Source organism: Pristiophorus japonicus, chromosome 1 (assembly GCF_044704955.1).
Source record: "Pristiophorus japonicus isolate sPriJap1 chromosome 1, sPriJap1.hap1, whole genome shotgun sequence".
NCBI lineage: Eukaryota > Metazoa > Chordata > Chondrichthyes > Pristiophoridae > Pristiophorus > Pristiophorus japonicus.
The window spans coordinates 436,831,045-436,847,920 of record NC_091977.1 but is presented as its reverse complement, the minus strand read 5'-3'; the positions used below and the strand labels follow the sequence as shown (position 1 = coordinate 436,847,920).

Here is a 16,876-nt window from a genome sequence, read left to right as displayed (position 1 = left end):
GGCAATGAAATATATGTGAAAATTCCTACTTCTCCCCAGTAAGGTTCTGAAGGGGAGAGCAGGTGCAACTGCAATGATCCAGCTCTACAAGGTAGAGCATGCACACACTAATTTTGAAATAATTAAATTTGAGAAGCTGGTGAGTTCAGGGGAGAATTTCGCCATGAAAGTCTCATTAAAACTAGTCATAAAGGACGGTAGCTCTAACTGTATAATAAAGTAATGAGATGACTTGACATAAGTCAGAATAATGGTATATTTAATTATGAAAGAGTTGGCCTTATGTCCTATTACATTATATGTGATTAATAGCCTAATATTCTTCAGAAAATTTGATGACAAGCTATAGTCTCTCTGCATTTATAAACATCTACTTTAGTTTGCTGAATATTAAAAGTCTATCTGACCGGGAAATCATTGCACCTCAATTTCCTTGAAGGTTGTAAAATAGACTGCAGTACGTTCAATAGGACTTCAATATTTAAAAAGACGTGGAGCCCAACAGTCTTCTAATTAAACCTATATTAATGTTACTTAGTTTAGACATATCTCGCTAAAAATAGCACAATAACAACTTAATACGTACTATATTTATTATAGCACCAAGAAAGTTTATCATAATGGAGGCAAATATGATGACATTCCTTGCAAAATGCGTTTCGTTGATCCAGCAGCATGATTTCCGAAGCACTAAAGGCAGACATTTATAATCCTCTGCAGTAGTAATTAACACCAGTGCAGCATGCAACATGATCAGAATGGTAAACTGGATCACCATTGGCATTGTTCTAAAGAGAAAACATAGCAAGGTCATTTTGTTTAACCGTATACAGTCAAAGTATCACTTTAAATAACGTTTCATTTGAAAAACCATCCAACTTAAGATCACATGTTCTACTATGAACTGTACTGGTCTGGTCAGACAATAAAACTAGAAGGACCGAATTTCAGCTGCAGTGGCTTTTCACTGGTAGAAATAGAAGTAAAATACTGGGGCCAATTTTCACCCCTCCGCTGGGCGGGAACAGGGTGGTAGCATTCCTAAATTCAGGGGGTTAACATTACCATTCCCGTTCAACTGGCCATCATTTTGTTTGGGGCCTTCAGATGGGTGGCCTGGATAGGTGCCTGCCTGTTTCTTGTAACTTGAAAATCAGAGTCCTATGACAAACATAGGATCGCAACACAATTATGGTACGGATGGGTGGAACATGGCAAAGGTAAGTTCTTTCAAAGATTGTTGTGGGTACAAGAAGAGCATGAATACTCCTCCTGGCACTATAAAAATCTTCTCACCTGCTGCTGTCCCCTCCATGCCTTTCTCCTGCAATTGCCTCCTCCCTTTAAGTTACGACTTCAGGGTCGGCTTTGTTTAGGAGCCACGAATCCCCTCCCAGCCCCAGTTGATGCGATACCTCTCAGAACTAGTTCAGTGCTTGCAACATGCCGTGCATATTGAAATGAGATCTAACCATTAAAATGGCTTGGGTTTCTTGGTGAGGACATTAGACGGCCTGCCCGATGTACACCCAAAGTTAAAATTGGCCCCACTATTTTCACCTTTTGGCCATGCCAACAAAATTATAATACTCAAATAGCTACTGAATAGACTACGCAAGGAGATTGCTATTTCACTAGATGAGCTGGCCACTTGAGCAGATAAATTCATCAATGGAATGAAAATCAGGTGGTTTCTATAATAGGTGGACAAGCTGATCAGACAAATTACCACCCATGTGGTGAAGATGAAAATTTACCCCAACTTGTGGACCTGTTAGTGTTAGTAAGGACTCTTACAATCTGCTCGACTTCTTATCCTTTTATCAGTGGTACAGAACTAAATGCTGTCACCAAATGTTTGAACTATTTTTAAAATATTGTCCACCACTGCTTCAGGACAATTGATAAGCTACCAGTTGGTCATATGCATGTAACAAATGTACCCACATGAAAGCTAATGCTCAGCTATTGTTCCTGCTTCTCTAGAGACCCAAGTTTTAGTTTGTGCCAATGAATCCAGATGGTAGGTTCTTGCTTTATTGCTATGAATTTCTTGCCAGCTTTTTATCCTGTTCTTAGTGTTTATGAATCATCCTTTATATATAGTACGCAAATACTTCACAATCTCAGTGTAATATGAAGTAAACATGTCAGTCAGATGTTTTTTGTTTTGAGGGAGGAATAGTGTTGCACTTCTACGGCAGGTCATGCATTGCCTTGGGCATGAATCGGTTGTTTAATACTATTGTCATTTGCAATAGGAAGGCATTAGTCTTTGCCTCCTGCTACAATCTGTAGCCGTGTCATTAATTTGATTCCCCCTCCCTGGCCACTATCTCAGATGAAGCAGACTGTTCACTACTTCGGCGTCCTATTCGACCTTGAGCTGAGCTTCCAACTCCATATCATCGCCGTCACAAAGAGCGCCTACTTCCACCTATATAATATTGCCCACCTCTGCCTCACCATCTGCTGCTGAAACTGTCATCCATGCCTTTGTCACCTCCAAACTCAACTATTCCAAAGCCATTTTGACTGGCCTCCCATCCTTCAGCTCATCCAAAATTCTAGTACCCAAATCCTATCCCACACCAAGTCCCGCACACCCATCTATCCTGTCCTTGCTAACCTACACTGGCTCCTGGTCTATCAACAGCTCCAATTTAAAATTCTTATAGTCGTGTTTGAATCCCTTCATGGCCTTGCCCCTCCTTATCTCTGTAACTTTCTCCAACTGCACAAACCCCTCCCTCAGTAGTCTCCATTCCTCAGGCTCCATCTCTGACCACTTGTGCATCCCTCCTCCCCATCATTGACGGCCATAGCTTCAGCCTCCTAGGCCCCGCGCTCTGGGATTCCTTTCCTAAACCCCTGCACCACTGCATCTCCTGCTGCTCCTTTAAGACCCTACATAATACCCACCTCTTTGATAAAACTTGCTGTATGGTGGCATCTCCACTAAAACATTTTTTTTTAGTTCTTTGTTTTTAAAAATTTTTGTTCTCAGAATGTGGGTGACATTGGGAAGGCCAAATTAATTGTCGATCCTTGGTTGCCCTGAGAAAATGGTCATAAGCCTTCTACTTGAAGTGCTATCGTCCTTGTGATGATGGTGCTCCCACCATGGTTTTATTGACCCAGCGATGATGAAGGAATGGCGATATATATCCAAGTCAAGATAGTATGTGAAGGATAACTTGGACATGATGGTGTTCCCACAACAATTCTGCTTTTGACCTTCTCAGTGGTAAATGTCACAAGAGAGGGAATTGCTGTCGAAATAAGCTTGGTAAGTTGCTGCAATGCATCCTGTAGATCGTACATAATGCAACCGCAATGTGCCGATGGTGGGGGTGTCGAGGAGCAGGTGTGTCAATCAAGCGAATTTCTCTTTCCTGGATGGTGTTGAGCTTCTTGAGTCCTATTGCAGCTGCAACCATCCAGGCAAGTGATAAGTATTCCATCACACTCCTGACTAGGGCCTTGTAGATGGTGAATCTTTGAGGAAATGAACCAGTGTTAGAAACTAAAGATGCCGAAAAATGCATATGGTTATGCAATTAAAATTGTGTTTAAATGGTTATGTTCGAATTACAAACTGAAAGTCTCCTCAGACCAGATAGAGGCTTAGAAGTGCTAGAGGCCGAAATTGCACACCGCCCGAAACGAGGCGCAACGATCGGTTTCGATGTGTTTTGGCCGCCCCACCGTCGAAATTCAGCACTTTGGGGATTTTTTTGGAGTGGGGTGGAAGTGGCCTCATCATGGGGCGGAAGTGGTGGTGGGGCGGAGTGGCCATCACTGGCGGGCGGAAGTGGTGGTGGGGCGGAGTGGCCATCACTGGCGGGCGGAAGTGGTGGTGGGGCGGAGTGGCCATCACTGGCGGGCGGAAGTGGTGGTGGGGCGGAGTGGCCATCACTGGCGGGCGGAAGTGGTGGTGGGGCGGAGTGGCCATCACTGGCGGGCGGAAGTGGGGGCGGAGTAGACGAGGCTGTCAGTCATCAGCGCCGCACTGATGATATAATCGCGCTGGCGCGTCACAATGTCTCTCCCCTTCAGTTAAAGGGGAAAGCCACTGCAAACTCTGTAGCCACTTTAGTAGCAAACACTGGGCCACCAGTGAGGGCTTCAGCCGGGCCAGCAGCCTGGCACCCAAGAGAGGGTGCCAGGCTGCCTGTTGGCAGCCCGGTCGAACCCATGGGCATAATTGTCAGACCGACCTGGCAGTCAGCCGACAAAAAAAATAACATGGTGACCGCGTCAGTGTGCTCTCCCCTTTAAGGGCGGCTGCACCGCCCAGCTACAGAGAGTGTACCGACAGCAATATTTGTTGGGAGCGGGGCAATACCGGAAAAGGGGCAATTTCCCCAGGGGCAATTTCACAAATGGGGTCCCCGCCAGTCGGTAAGGGATTGGTGCGCGCCACCGCGGCGGGAAAATGGGAGGAACGGTCCCAGACATCGCTCCAAAGCTGAGGAAGGGCACCTTCCAAAATGGCGGCCCTTCCACGGGGACTCGACGGCCATTCCGCGCTGCCTTGTGGCTGCTGCTTTCAGGCGGCCAGAGGCCTTATCCAAAGGGGCAAATTCAGCCCCCTAATGTTTTGGTGTCCTATGGAGAGTTGCGAAGCAATTGTCTGTTGTTTTTAAGTTAAGACTTGAACCTTGTTTATGTATTTTATGTATAATACTAAGGTAGGGTTTGAAGATAGCTTAGCAGAATTGCTTGCGAAGATAATGGATGGAAGTTGGTAGAAGTTAATGTATACATTTGCTACGTCATAAACGAGGTACCACTCTGAAGCGAACAGGTTTCTGGCTTGGGCCTCATGAGATCAAAGAAGAAAACGGACGAAAGAGATAAAACACGAATTCCACAGGAAGGAAACCCTGGGAAAATATAAACAGAGAAAGACATGTGGCCAAAATCATGACATCTTTAGGACGGGCTTTGACGCATGAATTGAGACAAAGAACATGATATGCCATTTGGCATTAAGGTATTAGGGGACCTTCTATAGGTCAAAAGGTCTTGTCAATATTTCGGTTCAGGCCCACCCCTAAAAACCACCCTAAAGCTTGTACTCACAGATGGAAGACAGAGAGAGAGAGGAGCTCACAGACGGATGAGAGAAGGAGGCTTGAGACGAAAGGAAGAGAATTGCTCACATGTGTCAACTGTCTGTCCGATTGGATTGGCGTCGACTATTTGTCACGGTTGTATGTTTGTGCTGTATAACTAACGTGTTATATTCCGTCTTAAATTCTGATTCAGCACAATATACCCAACATATTGGTTTGCACTCGAATCTGATTATTTAAAGTGACCAGAGGTAGCCATAATTTGGCTATTTCTAATACCAGTATTGCAATCATGGTGTTGATATGACCGATCTATTAAAGTTCTGGTCAGTGAACATGTTGATCAATATTGACTTGGCAATGGTGGTATAATTGAAGGTCAGAGGGAGATGGTTGGGCTTTCTTCAAGAGGGTTATTACTGAGAAATGTGATATGAATGCTACTTGCCATGTCAGCCTAAACTTGAATACTGATCAAAGCCTCCTGTAAGCTGCCATGGGCTGCTTGAATACTGGAGGAGTTGTAAATGCAGCTGAAAATGGTGGAATCGCCAGCAATCAACCTGACTCTTGATATTATGATGATGAAGCAGCCACCTAGGATTGGGTTGAGGTTGCTTCCCTGAAGAACCCCTGCAATAATTTTCTGGAGCTATGATGATTAGCGTAAGAGAATCATGATTATCTTCCTTTGTGAAAGATATGACTCCAACCACTGAAGCATTTTCTCTTTAACTTCAGTTTTGTTTGGGCTCTGTAGTTCTTTGCTTGGTTGAATGCTACCTTGATGTTGAGCCATACAGGAGGGCGGGTATTACAACAGCCCTGTAGAACATGAGTTTGGTGGCAGTTTTGAGGGCCTGTTCTTCAAACATTCTTTTCCTCAGGTGGCCGAAGGCTGCACTGGTGCACTGGAGGCAGTGTTGAATCTCGTCGTCAATGTCTGCTCTTGTTGATAAGAGGCTCCCGAGGTATGGGAAATGGTCCACATTGTCCAGGGCCACACGTGGATCTTGATGACTGGGGGCAGTGCTGTGCGGCGACGACAGGCTCGTGGAGGACCTTTGTCTTACGGATGTTTAGCGTGGACCATGTACAGTAGACACCTCAAGTCGCTGGAGAAATACCACCAACAATGCCTCCGCAAGATCCTACAAATTCCCTGGGAGGACAGACACATCAACATTAGCGTCCTCGACCAGGCCAACATCCCCAGCATTGAAGCACTGACCACACTTGATCAGCTCTGCTGGGCAGGCCACATCATTCGCATGCCTGACACGAGACTCCCAAAGCAGGCGCTCTACTCGGAACTCTTTCATGGCAAACAAGCCAAAGGTGGGCAGAGGAAACGTTACAAGGACACCCTCAAAGCCTCCCTGAAAAAGTGCAACATTCCCACTGACACCTGGGAGTCCCTGGCCAAAGACCACCCTAAGTGGAGGAAGTGCATCCGGGAGGGCGTTGAGCATCTCGAGTCTCATCGCCGAGAGCATGCTAAAATCAAGCGCAGGCAGCGGAAAGAGCGTGCAGCAAACCTGTCCCACCCACCCTTTCCCTCAACGACTGTCTTTTCCACCTGTGACAGGGACTGTGGTTCTCATATTGGACTGTTCAGCCACCTAAGGATTTATTTTAAGAGTGGAAGCAAGTCTTCCTCGATTCCGAGGGACTGCCTGTGTTGATGATGGATGTTGAGGGCAGCTGCTCTCATCTCTCTTCTGGTATTCAACTCTTGTATTCATATCCAGATTAAAGCTGTGATGAGAACTAGAGCTGAGTAGCTGCAAGTGTCATAGCTCAGCTGGAACAGCTTGATTAGGGAACTAGCTAGCTCTGGTGCACAGATTTTCAGCATCACAACTGGGATGTTATCAGGGTCATAGCCTTCACTGTGATCGGTGCACTCAGCTGCTTCTTAACGTCACATGGAATGAACCAAATTGACAGGACACTGGCACTTATGATTGTGTGGACCTCAAGAGGAAGCTGAGTCGGATCGTTCACTTGGCATGTTTTGACTGAACATATTTGCAAATACTTCAGCATTGTCTTTTACACTCACATACTAGGCTCCACCATAGTTGAGAAAGGGGATGTTTGCAAAGCCTCCTCCTCCTGTAATTTGACTAGTTATCCACCAGCATTCTCAACTGCATGTGATAGAGCTACACAACATTGGTCTGATCTCTTGGTTCTATAGCCTTACCACACCCCATCAAGATTGACGGTGTTTAGCTCCATCTATAGCATAATGCTTTTAATCTTTAGCATGCAGGTAGCTATGTTGTGGTTTCATTAGATTGATGCCCCATTCTAAGGTATACCTGGTGCTGCCACTGGCATGCACTTCTATTCTTCCATTTGAACCAGGCTTGGTCTCCTGATTAGGCGCTAATGGATGTGAGAGAGAGAGAGGTGCCAGGCCAGGAAGTTAAAGAATATGGTGGTATACAAGTCCATGGTGGATGAGGGTCAATAACATCTAATGAATGCCCAGTTTTGGGTTGTTTGATCTGTCCTGAGCCTATCCCAGTTAGCATGATGGTGATGCCACACTACACTATTATTTTTTCACGCGTACCAGGATTTATTTTTCTTTTCACTTTGTTATTTCCTTTTATCTCTATATCACTTCCTCCTTCTCGTTTATATTTTTGATATATGCTGATTGTTTTTTGAGACCTATTTATTAAAACAGTCTTGGCATAAAAAAAATTAAATGGCCCAGAATTTGCAATCACTGTTATTACCCCTTTGAAACTGACCGCAACTTTAGGATTTAGAGTATGCGCACGCTAACGCAGAAATCCTGAAGTAATGGTCAGTAATGCACTGCTCCGACACTGGCTGAACTGCGGCCATCCCCTTCCCCTGCACCCCCCGCCCCACCACCACCCCCCCGGCAATAAGTATAATCAGGGAAATCAGTGAAAATGTCGAAAACTTAAGCTTTTCTGTGGTAATATCACTGTTAAATACCCCATTAAAAGTTAGACCTCGTTGGATTAGGTGTAACTGGGGTTTTAACAGCGTATTGACTGCTAAACAAATGTTATGGTCCTGAAAAACTCATTTTTAATTTTGTGGAGTATCAAATTTCTCCATTATAATAAAAATAAAAATTTTTAAGACATTTTAAAAAATGTATATTTTTGTTCATATTTATTTCAGGATCATCTTTTCCCCATGTGAGAGCCCTAATCTTTGTTTTTCTCTCTGTAACATTTTTAAAAAGTCAGAATAAAAGGAGCATCTTCACTTCCTGGTTCCCAGTCTGTGAGAATTCAGCATTGTGATTTGGCTGCTTGGACAGCTTGTTGATGTCACAGCAGCTCGTACCAAGGGATTCCCACTACACTGTATTGATCTCACCTGCATGTCGAAAAAGCCAAATTTCTTGCCACAGAGACACAAAATCTTTGTGGGCAGCTTTCTTCAGGGCCAGCGGCGAATACACAATTCACATTTAAGATGGGAGGGCATGTGTTTTTATTTACCTTGATGTAGGAAGTAAACTTTGTATTGCTGTGATAACTATAAGAACAATAAACACCTTTGCATCGCCGCTGTCCGCAAATTACGGGCCAATATATTTGAAAAGACACTTCTTGTCTTCTGAATAACACTGAGGCAAATAAATAACAACACTGTCCCCCAAAAGCTATGGAACCTAAAATAAAAAGCTCCATGTTACACCACACCAAGCTGCAAAAAAAATACACAATTCATCATTCAAGAGGGGAAGGCATTTGTTTCTATTTACCTTGATGTAGGAAGTAAACTTTGTATTGCTGTGATAAATATAAGAACAATAAAAGCACACACCAGATTTGACTTGAAAACTTCATCTCGCATCTGTGAATACTGGAAGAAAGAAGCACAAAACATTAACAGACTATGTGTTGCAGATTCCACAATGATTTATCTGTCTCTATGGGGGTTCTGGGAAATTAGCAAGATTATGCCTACCAGAAGGATGAGCTGTGTCAATTTTAAAAAAAAACAATACTAAATTTCTAAAGGTATTGTCAGGGTTACTTCACAGGGAGTTTAAAAAAAATGATTTGATAAATAACTAAATCCAATGGATGAGCTATTAAAATAACCAGTCTTGATTAACACATTAAATTATCTTTGTCTTTTGATTATCTTTCCTTTCACAGTTTAATCATGTCTCTATTCATTGTATTAACCATTTTTAAACTTTTTTGTGTGAAAGGTATACAATAATAGAAATGTTTACTTTTCAAATTTCAAATGTTGTGATTGCATCTTTTTCCCTTAAAGCTTTTCTTTGTTTCCACTTAAAGTGTCCTTTTTGCTAATGCTGCCAAAATGTGCATTTGTGGCCCAGCTACCTTTTCCTCCAGGCTGGAGTCTTTAAACATCAGTGAGAAAGGCTTGATATGCTCTCTTCTTAATTTATCCCCACTCCTTAAGTCGATGGTATGTTCTATTCGCTTGTTAATTTCCTCAGGCCCAGACTGGACATGCAAAGCTTGTGCAAGGTGGTTTGGAAGCAGATTTATTGAATTTCTTGTTAGGGCAGCCAGAGTCTAGGGAAAGCACATGCAAACAGAATAAACCCCGCTAGACCTCTGTTCAATTGCATTAGAGTGAATAGTTAAAGGACATGTGACAAGGTGGGGATTATGTGTTACTGAATCAAGAAGATAAATTTATATATTTTTAAAATTTCTTTTACTCTCAGTTCCTTGTTCTACAGGTACTGCATCCTCAATATTTTGGACTAATACCTCTCATAGCATGTCTGCAATTTATCCACCAAACCACAGAAGCACCATACAATGAGTCAAAGCTGCCATCATGAAATTTTAATATTTCAGAGCTGCGGTAAGCTTTTGATGTAAAACTTTAAATTAGAAAATCCTGCAATTTTTTAGGTTTTCTCCTTCCCTCTCCAAGATAAGTATGAGCCTAGAAATAATATTTGGAATTATTAGCAGGCAAATGTTTCCCCGAGAAGGGAGTAGAAGCAAGATGTTCCTCTGCCTGCTGTTAATAGAGACATTAACCATGTAAATTAATGGATTAATAAAATGGTGGACATAGAAATGTTATACTATCACTTTAAGTGTTTGTTAATACTGTGTACTAATTTTAATAACCTATATATTTCTCTAATTTTATTTCCCAATATTTATTAACAAAAATCATTTTTGCTGAACTTTAATGGTGGAACAATTAATGTAATTTTGAAATCGAAAATACTCTATCATAACTTAAAAGGATTCAAGGTTAAAAGATCAAGTACTAAAGGGGGTGGGGTGATTATATAGTCCTATCTTTGTATAAGTAAAAATAAGATAAAAAGGAGAAAATCCTTTTTATATGTTTAAAAAAATTATAATTTATTTTGATGCAAATCGCATATATATCAATCAGACTGATGAAACTTATTTTATATAGCTTACTACCTCAAGAAGGCAGTGATTGAAACACACTATAGAATATTTTAATATTATCTGTTTGAAATCCGTGTTGTTCTATATATTTATAGCAGCTGAAATTGGTCTTCGGTGAAAGCACAAAACAGTCAATAGCCAATCGGCAGACCGTTTAACGTTGCCTTCGATTTTTTTTTCCACTGATTTGATTTATTTTATTTTTCCCATCATCATTTGCAAAAAAAAAGCAAACAGCCAGAAAGTGCCTTCATATTTCCAGATTAGAAAAGGGAAATGAATGCTTCATGGTCAGTTTCCCTTCCTTTCCTGGCCCACCATCCTTAAAATGAACCAGGCAATATTAGGCATACTTCTCTTCCCACTCCAGGAGAATCCCGTGCTTTGTGATGATATATTAATATAAAATTTAAATATTTTAATTCATTACTCTTAATTTTTAAGTTAATGTGAAGCCTACTTTTTGACTGGTCCAGAACAGTGGTTTTAATTTATTCATATCAATAAGGCTAAATGGTTAATATTCCATATTTTCCCAGCAAGGAGTTAATACTTTGGTAATCTAAAGCCATCAGCCATGACCTCAATGAAGTAACATGGAAAGCAAATATAACTAAAGGTATTGACAATTTTTCTTATTTTAGATATAATTTTGCTTAATTCATGATTAAGAGGATAAAAACAGACATACACTCACCAACAGTTTAGATTACTAAGTGGAAAACCTTGTCAAATGACCTTTAAGCATGTTACAATGCTTAGCAAACGTGCACTTTACAAACTCAGTCATGTTTTCAAACCGTTATTTATGAAACGTACTCTAAAGGTTGAAGCTGCAATATCCCTTTTCGTAGGTTTGTACAATTGATTTGTTGTTTAAATGATCTACAGCACCTGGGAAAGATGGACTACCATGATCTATAGTATATACAAATGTTGTGGTCATCTCTAGAGGTTGACAGATCAGAACATAATAATTTCATCTCTAGGCCTTGTGTTTGATTCCAGTTTGATGGAGGTTATCGACAGTATGGTCCCTCTGACTGCTGTGGGCAATCAGGAAATTAGTCTAAATTGAGGCCTCAGTGGATAAAAACCCACAGCATAGAAATGGTTTTAAATCTGGAATTGATTTACACTGATCTAGCAATATTATTCAGAAGCTATAAAAACAGAAAGAGTATGAGAATGGAAATGTGACACTGCTGAAGCAAACGACTTATTGAAGTTGGGATTGAGGCATATTATTAGAGGGAAGGAGGAAGCTAAGTAGCCATTTAGCCTATGACATAGCAGACCGTGCAATATGATGTTTAATTCCCGAGCACTGCATTGGGGAGCACATATTAAAAAGATAATTAAAGCAACAGAAAACTTACCAAAGTGGAACAAAGCTCCAGTAGTGAAGTCATTCCTTTTATTAACTTACTCGCGTTGCTCCCCATTTGATTATTGTGAATGTTTCTCAGCTGGCTCTTATCCTTCTGATAGATGCATTGTGTGACCACTTATTTAGGTTACCTGCATTTCTAGGATTTTGTTTTCCTGCTACGGACTATGGTTAAGTGACACAACAGTTCCTGTGTAAAGTTAGAACGACATCACTTTAATTACTTAAATAAGAATAAATCCATGGGGCAGGGATTCCACAGGAGATAGAAGTGTTATAAAATGCCAATAGCGGGCAATTCAGGGTTCATAAGTCAAGGGTGATTTACCGTGCTGTCATTATATTTCAAGAAAGTCAAACCCAAGTCTGTAAGATGAAAGGAAAATATGATCTGGCAGCCTGTGTTTTAACTATTTTAAAAGGTTTATTTTTAATAAACAGAAAGAACTAGAATAATAAGTTCATGTTAGTATGGAGAACTGTGACCGGAGGTGTACTAAATAGCTGAGAAATATTCACAGCAATTATAAAGGAGAGAACTACTTCACCCAGGAGTTTAAGTTCCATTTTTTTCAAAAAAGGTATGAGCACAATTGTCTAAGTAATCAAATAAGAGTTTTATATAGTGATACTCGTAAACCACAAACGGCAACAAAATGAGATAATGCAGTTGCTTACTTAAAAAACTTTTTGAAAAGAAATATAATGCCTAATAATAACTCTGAACTTAAAATTTGGAGAGGATACAATTATGTCAGTTATAACTAATATATGTTATATATTTGTTTTACTCTCCACAGATGCTGCCCGACCCGCTGAGATTTCCAGCATTTTCTGTTTTTATTTCAGATTCCGGCATCCACAGTATTTTGCTTTTGTAATATATAATGTTGTTCCTTGAAGACAAACCTTTAAACATGCATCACTAGATGGCTATTCTAACTGTTGTAATAACTGATTGCAGAGTTGAACATCAGGTACTATCAAATAGCAATAATTAACTCAAAGGCATGCCGATTTTAGAAACAATGCAGATGTTTCACTCATTGTTATGTAATAACACATGATCATTAAATGATTATTGACCAATTATATCTACTGAAAATGTTGCATGCATGGTTACATATTATAAATGCAGGAGCTTGCTTATTGAGCCCTATCCCTTCAGTGCTAGACAGTCACACCCACACTATCTAGGCTCATTGACAGAGCCCAGCATGCAGATACTTGTATCTCCACAAGCACTATTGTCATTGCTTTTTGATCAAGCCACCATGAGCAATATGGTAAGAGGTTCTAATCCCTCATCAATTTTCTCTTTCTTTCCTCCCTTATTCTCACATGAAGCAGCCATTATTAGAAAATTGTTCTTCCCCCTCAGAAGAAGACCACATAACATCGCTCTTTAATGCAAATTTTGATATCACACATAATGACTATTTCTCCCACAGTACTAAAACTAGTTAGCACTGTACTTATTTCATCATTCTGTAACACACTTCTTTGGTCATCTGTAAAGACAGCCCTACAGCAAGGTTATATTATATATGATTATGGGTATCCTTCCAAAATGTCAAAACCAGTTTTTTTCTCTCTTTACTGATCTGTGTATTTACAGTATTTTCTATTTTTATTTCAGATGTCTAACATTTTCAGCTTTTGTTCTTATTTTATCATATCTTGATATTTTCAGATTACAAATGGGAAATTAATGTTAATTTTAATGAATTTACCCTGGGTCCAATAATCAAATCATTATTAGAATAGCCTTCAGAAAGAGTATCCCAGGATAGAACAATAAAAGGCTCTTATCCTTTGATTCCACGTATCGAAGACAATTCTCTTTTGACCAGCTTATGGCATACTGACAGTATAATCGACTTGATTACATGCAGATAAAGGAATGAAGCTCAGTGTAATAACAAAACAACCACCAATTGCAATTTTCAGCAAAAGGGTTAAATCATTTTTTACCCCTCTTTCCTGGTTTGCACAACCAACTGTCACTGAAAGACATTTCTGTGAAACGATCTGGCAGATAAGACAGGGCACTATCAGTAATTGCTAAAACCTTTTATCCCACCACCACCTGGGTCCCTGAGATTCTACAATGCTGAAGCTTGCTGCAGAATTTAATGTTTGCTGCAGAAATAATGCGCTGTTTTGGATCAGACAGAAAAGACAAATCTGAAAAATGAACATGCTTCCAACTTTTTCTGTCCAAATTCAAAGTGTTAACTTGGCACAGTGGGTAGCACTTTCATTTTTGAATCAGACAGAAGCAGGATAGGGAGCAGGAAGAGGGGAGGGATGGAGGCGGAAGAAGAGAGGAAGGGAGGGGCAGAAGAGATGAAAAAGGAGGGGTAGGAGATGGTAAGAGGTGGAAGGGAAGTAGGGAAGGAAGTGGAGGAGGAGGAAAGAGAAGGGGAGGAGAATCGAGAGAAAGGAGGGAAGAAGGTGAGGGTGAGAGGGTGTGAGGAGGGCAGGGTGACATGGAGAAAAGGGAGGCGGGAGGGAGACAAAGAGGAAGGACGGAGAGGGAAAGTGAAATAGGGAAAGAGAAGCAGAGGAGAAAAAAGGAAAATGGGGAAGGAGTGGCTGGAGAGGGGGAGGAGATGAAATGAGAGTGGGGTGGACGAGAAGAGAAGGGGGGAAAAGAAATGTAGGTCAGGGACAGGAATGTAGATGGGGATTTAGCGGCAAACTGTCTGAGCTGAGGGGGGGGGGGTGGTGCGCCTGGTGGAAAACTACCTCTGGGGAAGGTTTTGGGCAACAAAAGAGCTTAGCAGGGAGAAGCCAGGTGATAAAGTGCTTTGGGGTACAGATGTCAAACAGAAAATTGCTATGGGGGAAGAGAAGAACTGAAAAGATCCTGAATGAGGATTGGATAGTGCTGGGGAGTTTGTACCATGTAGAATAATACCTGAACAGCAAAGGTGGCGGGGTCAGTGGAATATTCTTAACCATTTCTAATTGTTACAGTGCTTTATATTTCCTATTCCTATCATTCATTTGTCTGATTTCTTGCTCTTCCTGTCATTGTCCTGTGTTACTTTCAAAATCTGGCTAGTTTATCATCCATGGAATTGCTCATACGCAAAATGGACAGGTTTTGTAATAACAGATCTGATATAAATTAATTCAAGCAAACACAAATTCCAATATTATTGTAGTTAAGAACTCATAATGGGCCAGACTTTCCACATTGAAAAATAGCTCAATTTTTTGGCATTATTTCCGATTAACGGATGTTTTTTTAGGCTGAAATAACGCCAAATAATAAGGCCTAAGTTTCGCCAAAATATTTTTACATTTTGCCGTAGCCTTAAAATATCTCTGTTTTTAAGGACGGAGCTAAATTTTTTCACCTTAAAAATAACGCTTGTTCTGCACATGCCCAACACTCGGTGCATTTAGGTTTCCAGGGTATCGTTATTCAATGAAACGCGAGACACAATTGCAAATCGGCGAGTTTCTTCACAAAAAGATGGGGCTCTCGGCAATCTTAGCATATCCTTGAATTACATTTTCTGTTTGCATTTTGCCCCAGCTCCTCAAACTAATATCAGCTATAGTAACCTGAATTAAACAGGAGGGATTTGTTCACAAAACCCTGAGTTGGAAGGATTCCCACTGACCCGATTATGGATGGCAGAGATTTCGGTCACCACCAAACTGTTCACATCCCGTCTCGGAAATTTCAATTGTGTTTTACTATTTCTAAATGACCTTTGTGTATTGGTTATACCTTTTGAATTAATTTATAATGCAGTTATAATGGTTGACCAACGGATCAATTAATAATCGGATACAGGATACGATTCATCGTCATCATCATCATCATCATTTTAGGCAGTCCCTCAGAATCGAGGAAGACTTGCTTCCACTCCTGAAGTGAGTTCTTTGGTGGCTGAACAGTTCAATACAAGAGCCACAGACTCTTTCACAGGTGGGACAGATAGTCGTTGAGGGAAGGAGTGGGTGGGACTCATTTGCCACACGTCCCTTCCGCTGCCTGCGCTTGATTTCTTCATGCTCTTGGCATTGAGACTCAAGGTGCTCAGCGCCCTTTCGGATGCACTTCCTCCATTTAGGGCAGTCTTCGGCCAGGGACTCCCAGGTATCAGTGGGGATGTCGCACCTTATCAGGGAGGCTTTGAGGGTGTCCTTATAGCGTTTCCGCTGCCCACCTTTGGCTCATTTGCCGTGAAGGAGTTCCAAGTAGAGCGCTTACTTTGGGAGTCTTGTGTCTGGCATGCAAACTATGTGGCCTGCCCAGCGGAGCTGATCAAGTGTGGTCAGTGCTTCAATGCTGGGGATGTTGGCCTGGACGAGGACGCTGATGTTGGTGCGCCTGTCCTCCCAGGGGATTTGTAGGATCTTGCGGAGACATCGTTGGTGATATTTCTCCAGCAACTTGAGGTGTCTGCTGTACGTGGTCTATATCTCTGAGCCATACAGGAGGGCAGGTATTACCACAGCCCTGTAGACCGTGAGCTTGGTGCAGTTTTGAGGGCCTGGTCTTCAAACACTCTTTTCCTCAGGTGGCCGAAGGCTGCACTGGCGCACTGGAGGCGGTGTTGGATCTCGTCGTCGATGCCTACTCTTGTTGATAGAAGGCTCCCGAGGTATGGGAAGTGGTCCACGGTGTCCAGGGCCTCAGTGAGACACCAACATTGCACAAGGTAGAAAAAGCCATAGGACAGATAGCTTAAAAACAACAAGGTTACGGGTGCGGACGGAATCCCTGCTGAGGCATTGAAGTATGGTGGAGAGGCACAGCTGGTGCGAATACATGACCTCATCTCTCTCATCTTGAGGGAGGAGAGCATGCCGGGAGAGCTCAGAGATGCAGTGATCGTGACCGTGTTTAAAAAAGGGGACAAGTCCGACTGCGGCAACACAGAGGAATCTCCCTGCTGTCAGCCACTGGGAAAGTCGTCGCTAGAGTCCTCCTCAACCATCTTCTTCCCATG

The 16,876-nt window shown here is 41.7% G+C and overlaps 1 protein-coding gene across 1 annotated transcript in view; it reads right to left on the bottom strand.

Moving 5' to 3' along the window:
* The window catches only part of adcy8 (adenylate cyclase 8 (brain)), a 201,221-nt gene that overhangs the window by 79,874 nt on the left and 104,471 nt on the right, over positions 1-16,876 (bottom strand). Inside the window, exons 8-10 of the mRNA XM_070876004.1 lie at positions 9,443-9,640; positions 8,848-8,948; positions 587-788 (exon numbers count right to left, since the gene is read on the bottom strand). Coding sequence (XP_070732105.1) covers positions 587-788; positions 8,848-8,948; positions 9,443-9,640 — 501 coding nt within the window. The remainder of the gene's footprint in view (positions 1-586; positions 789-8,847; positions 8,949-9,442; positions 9,641-16,876) is intronic.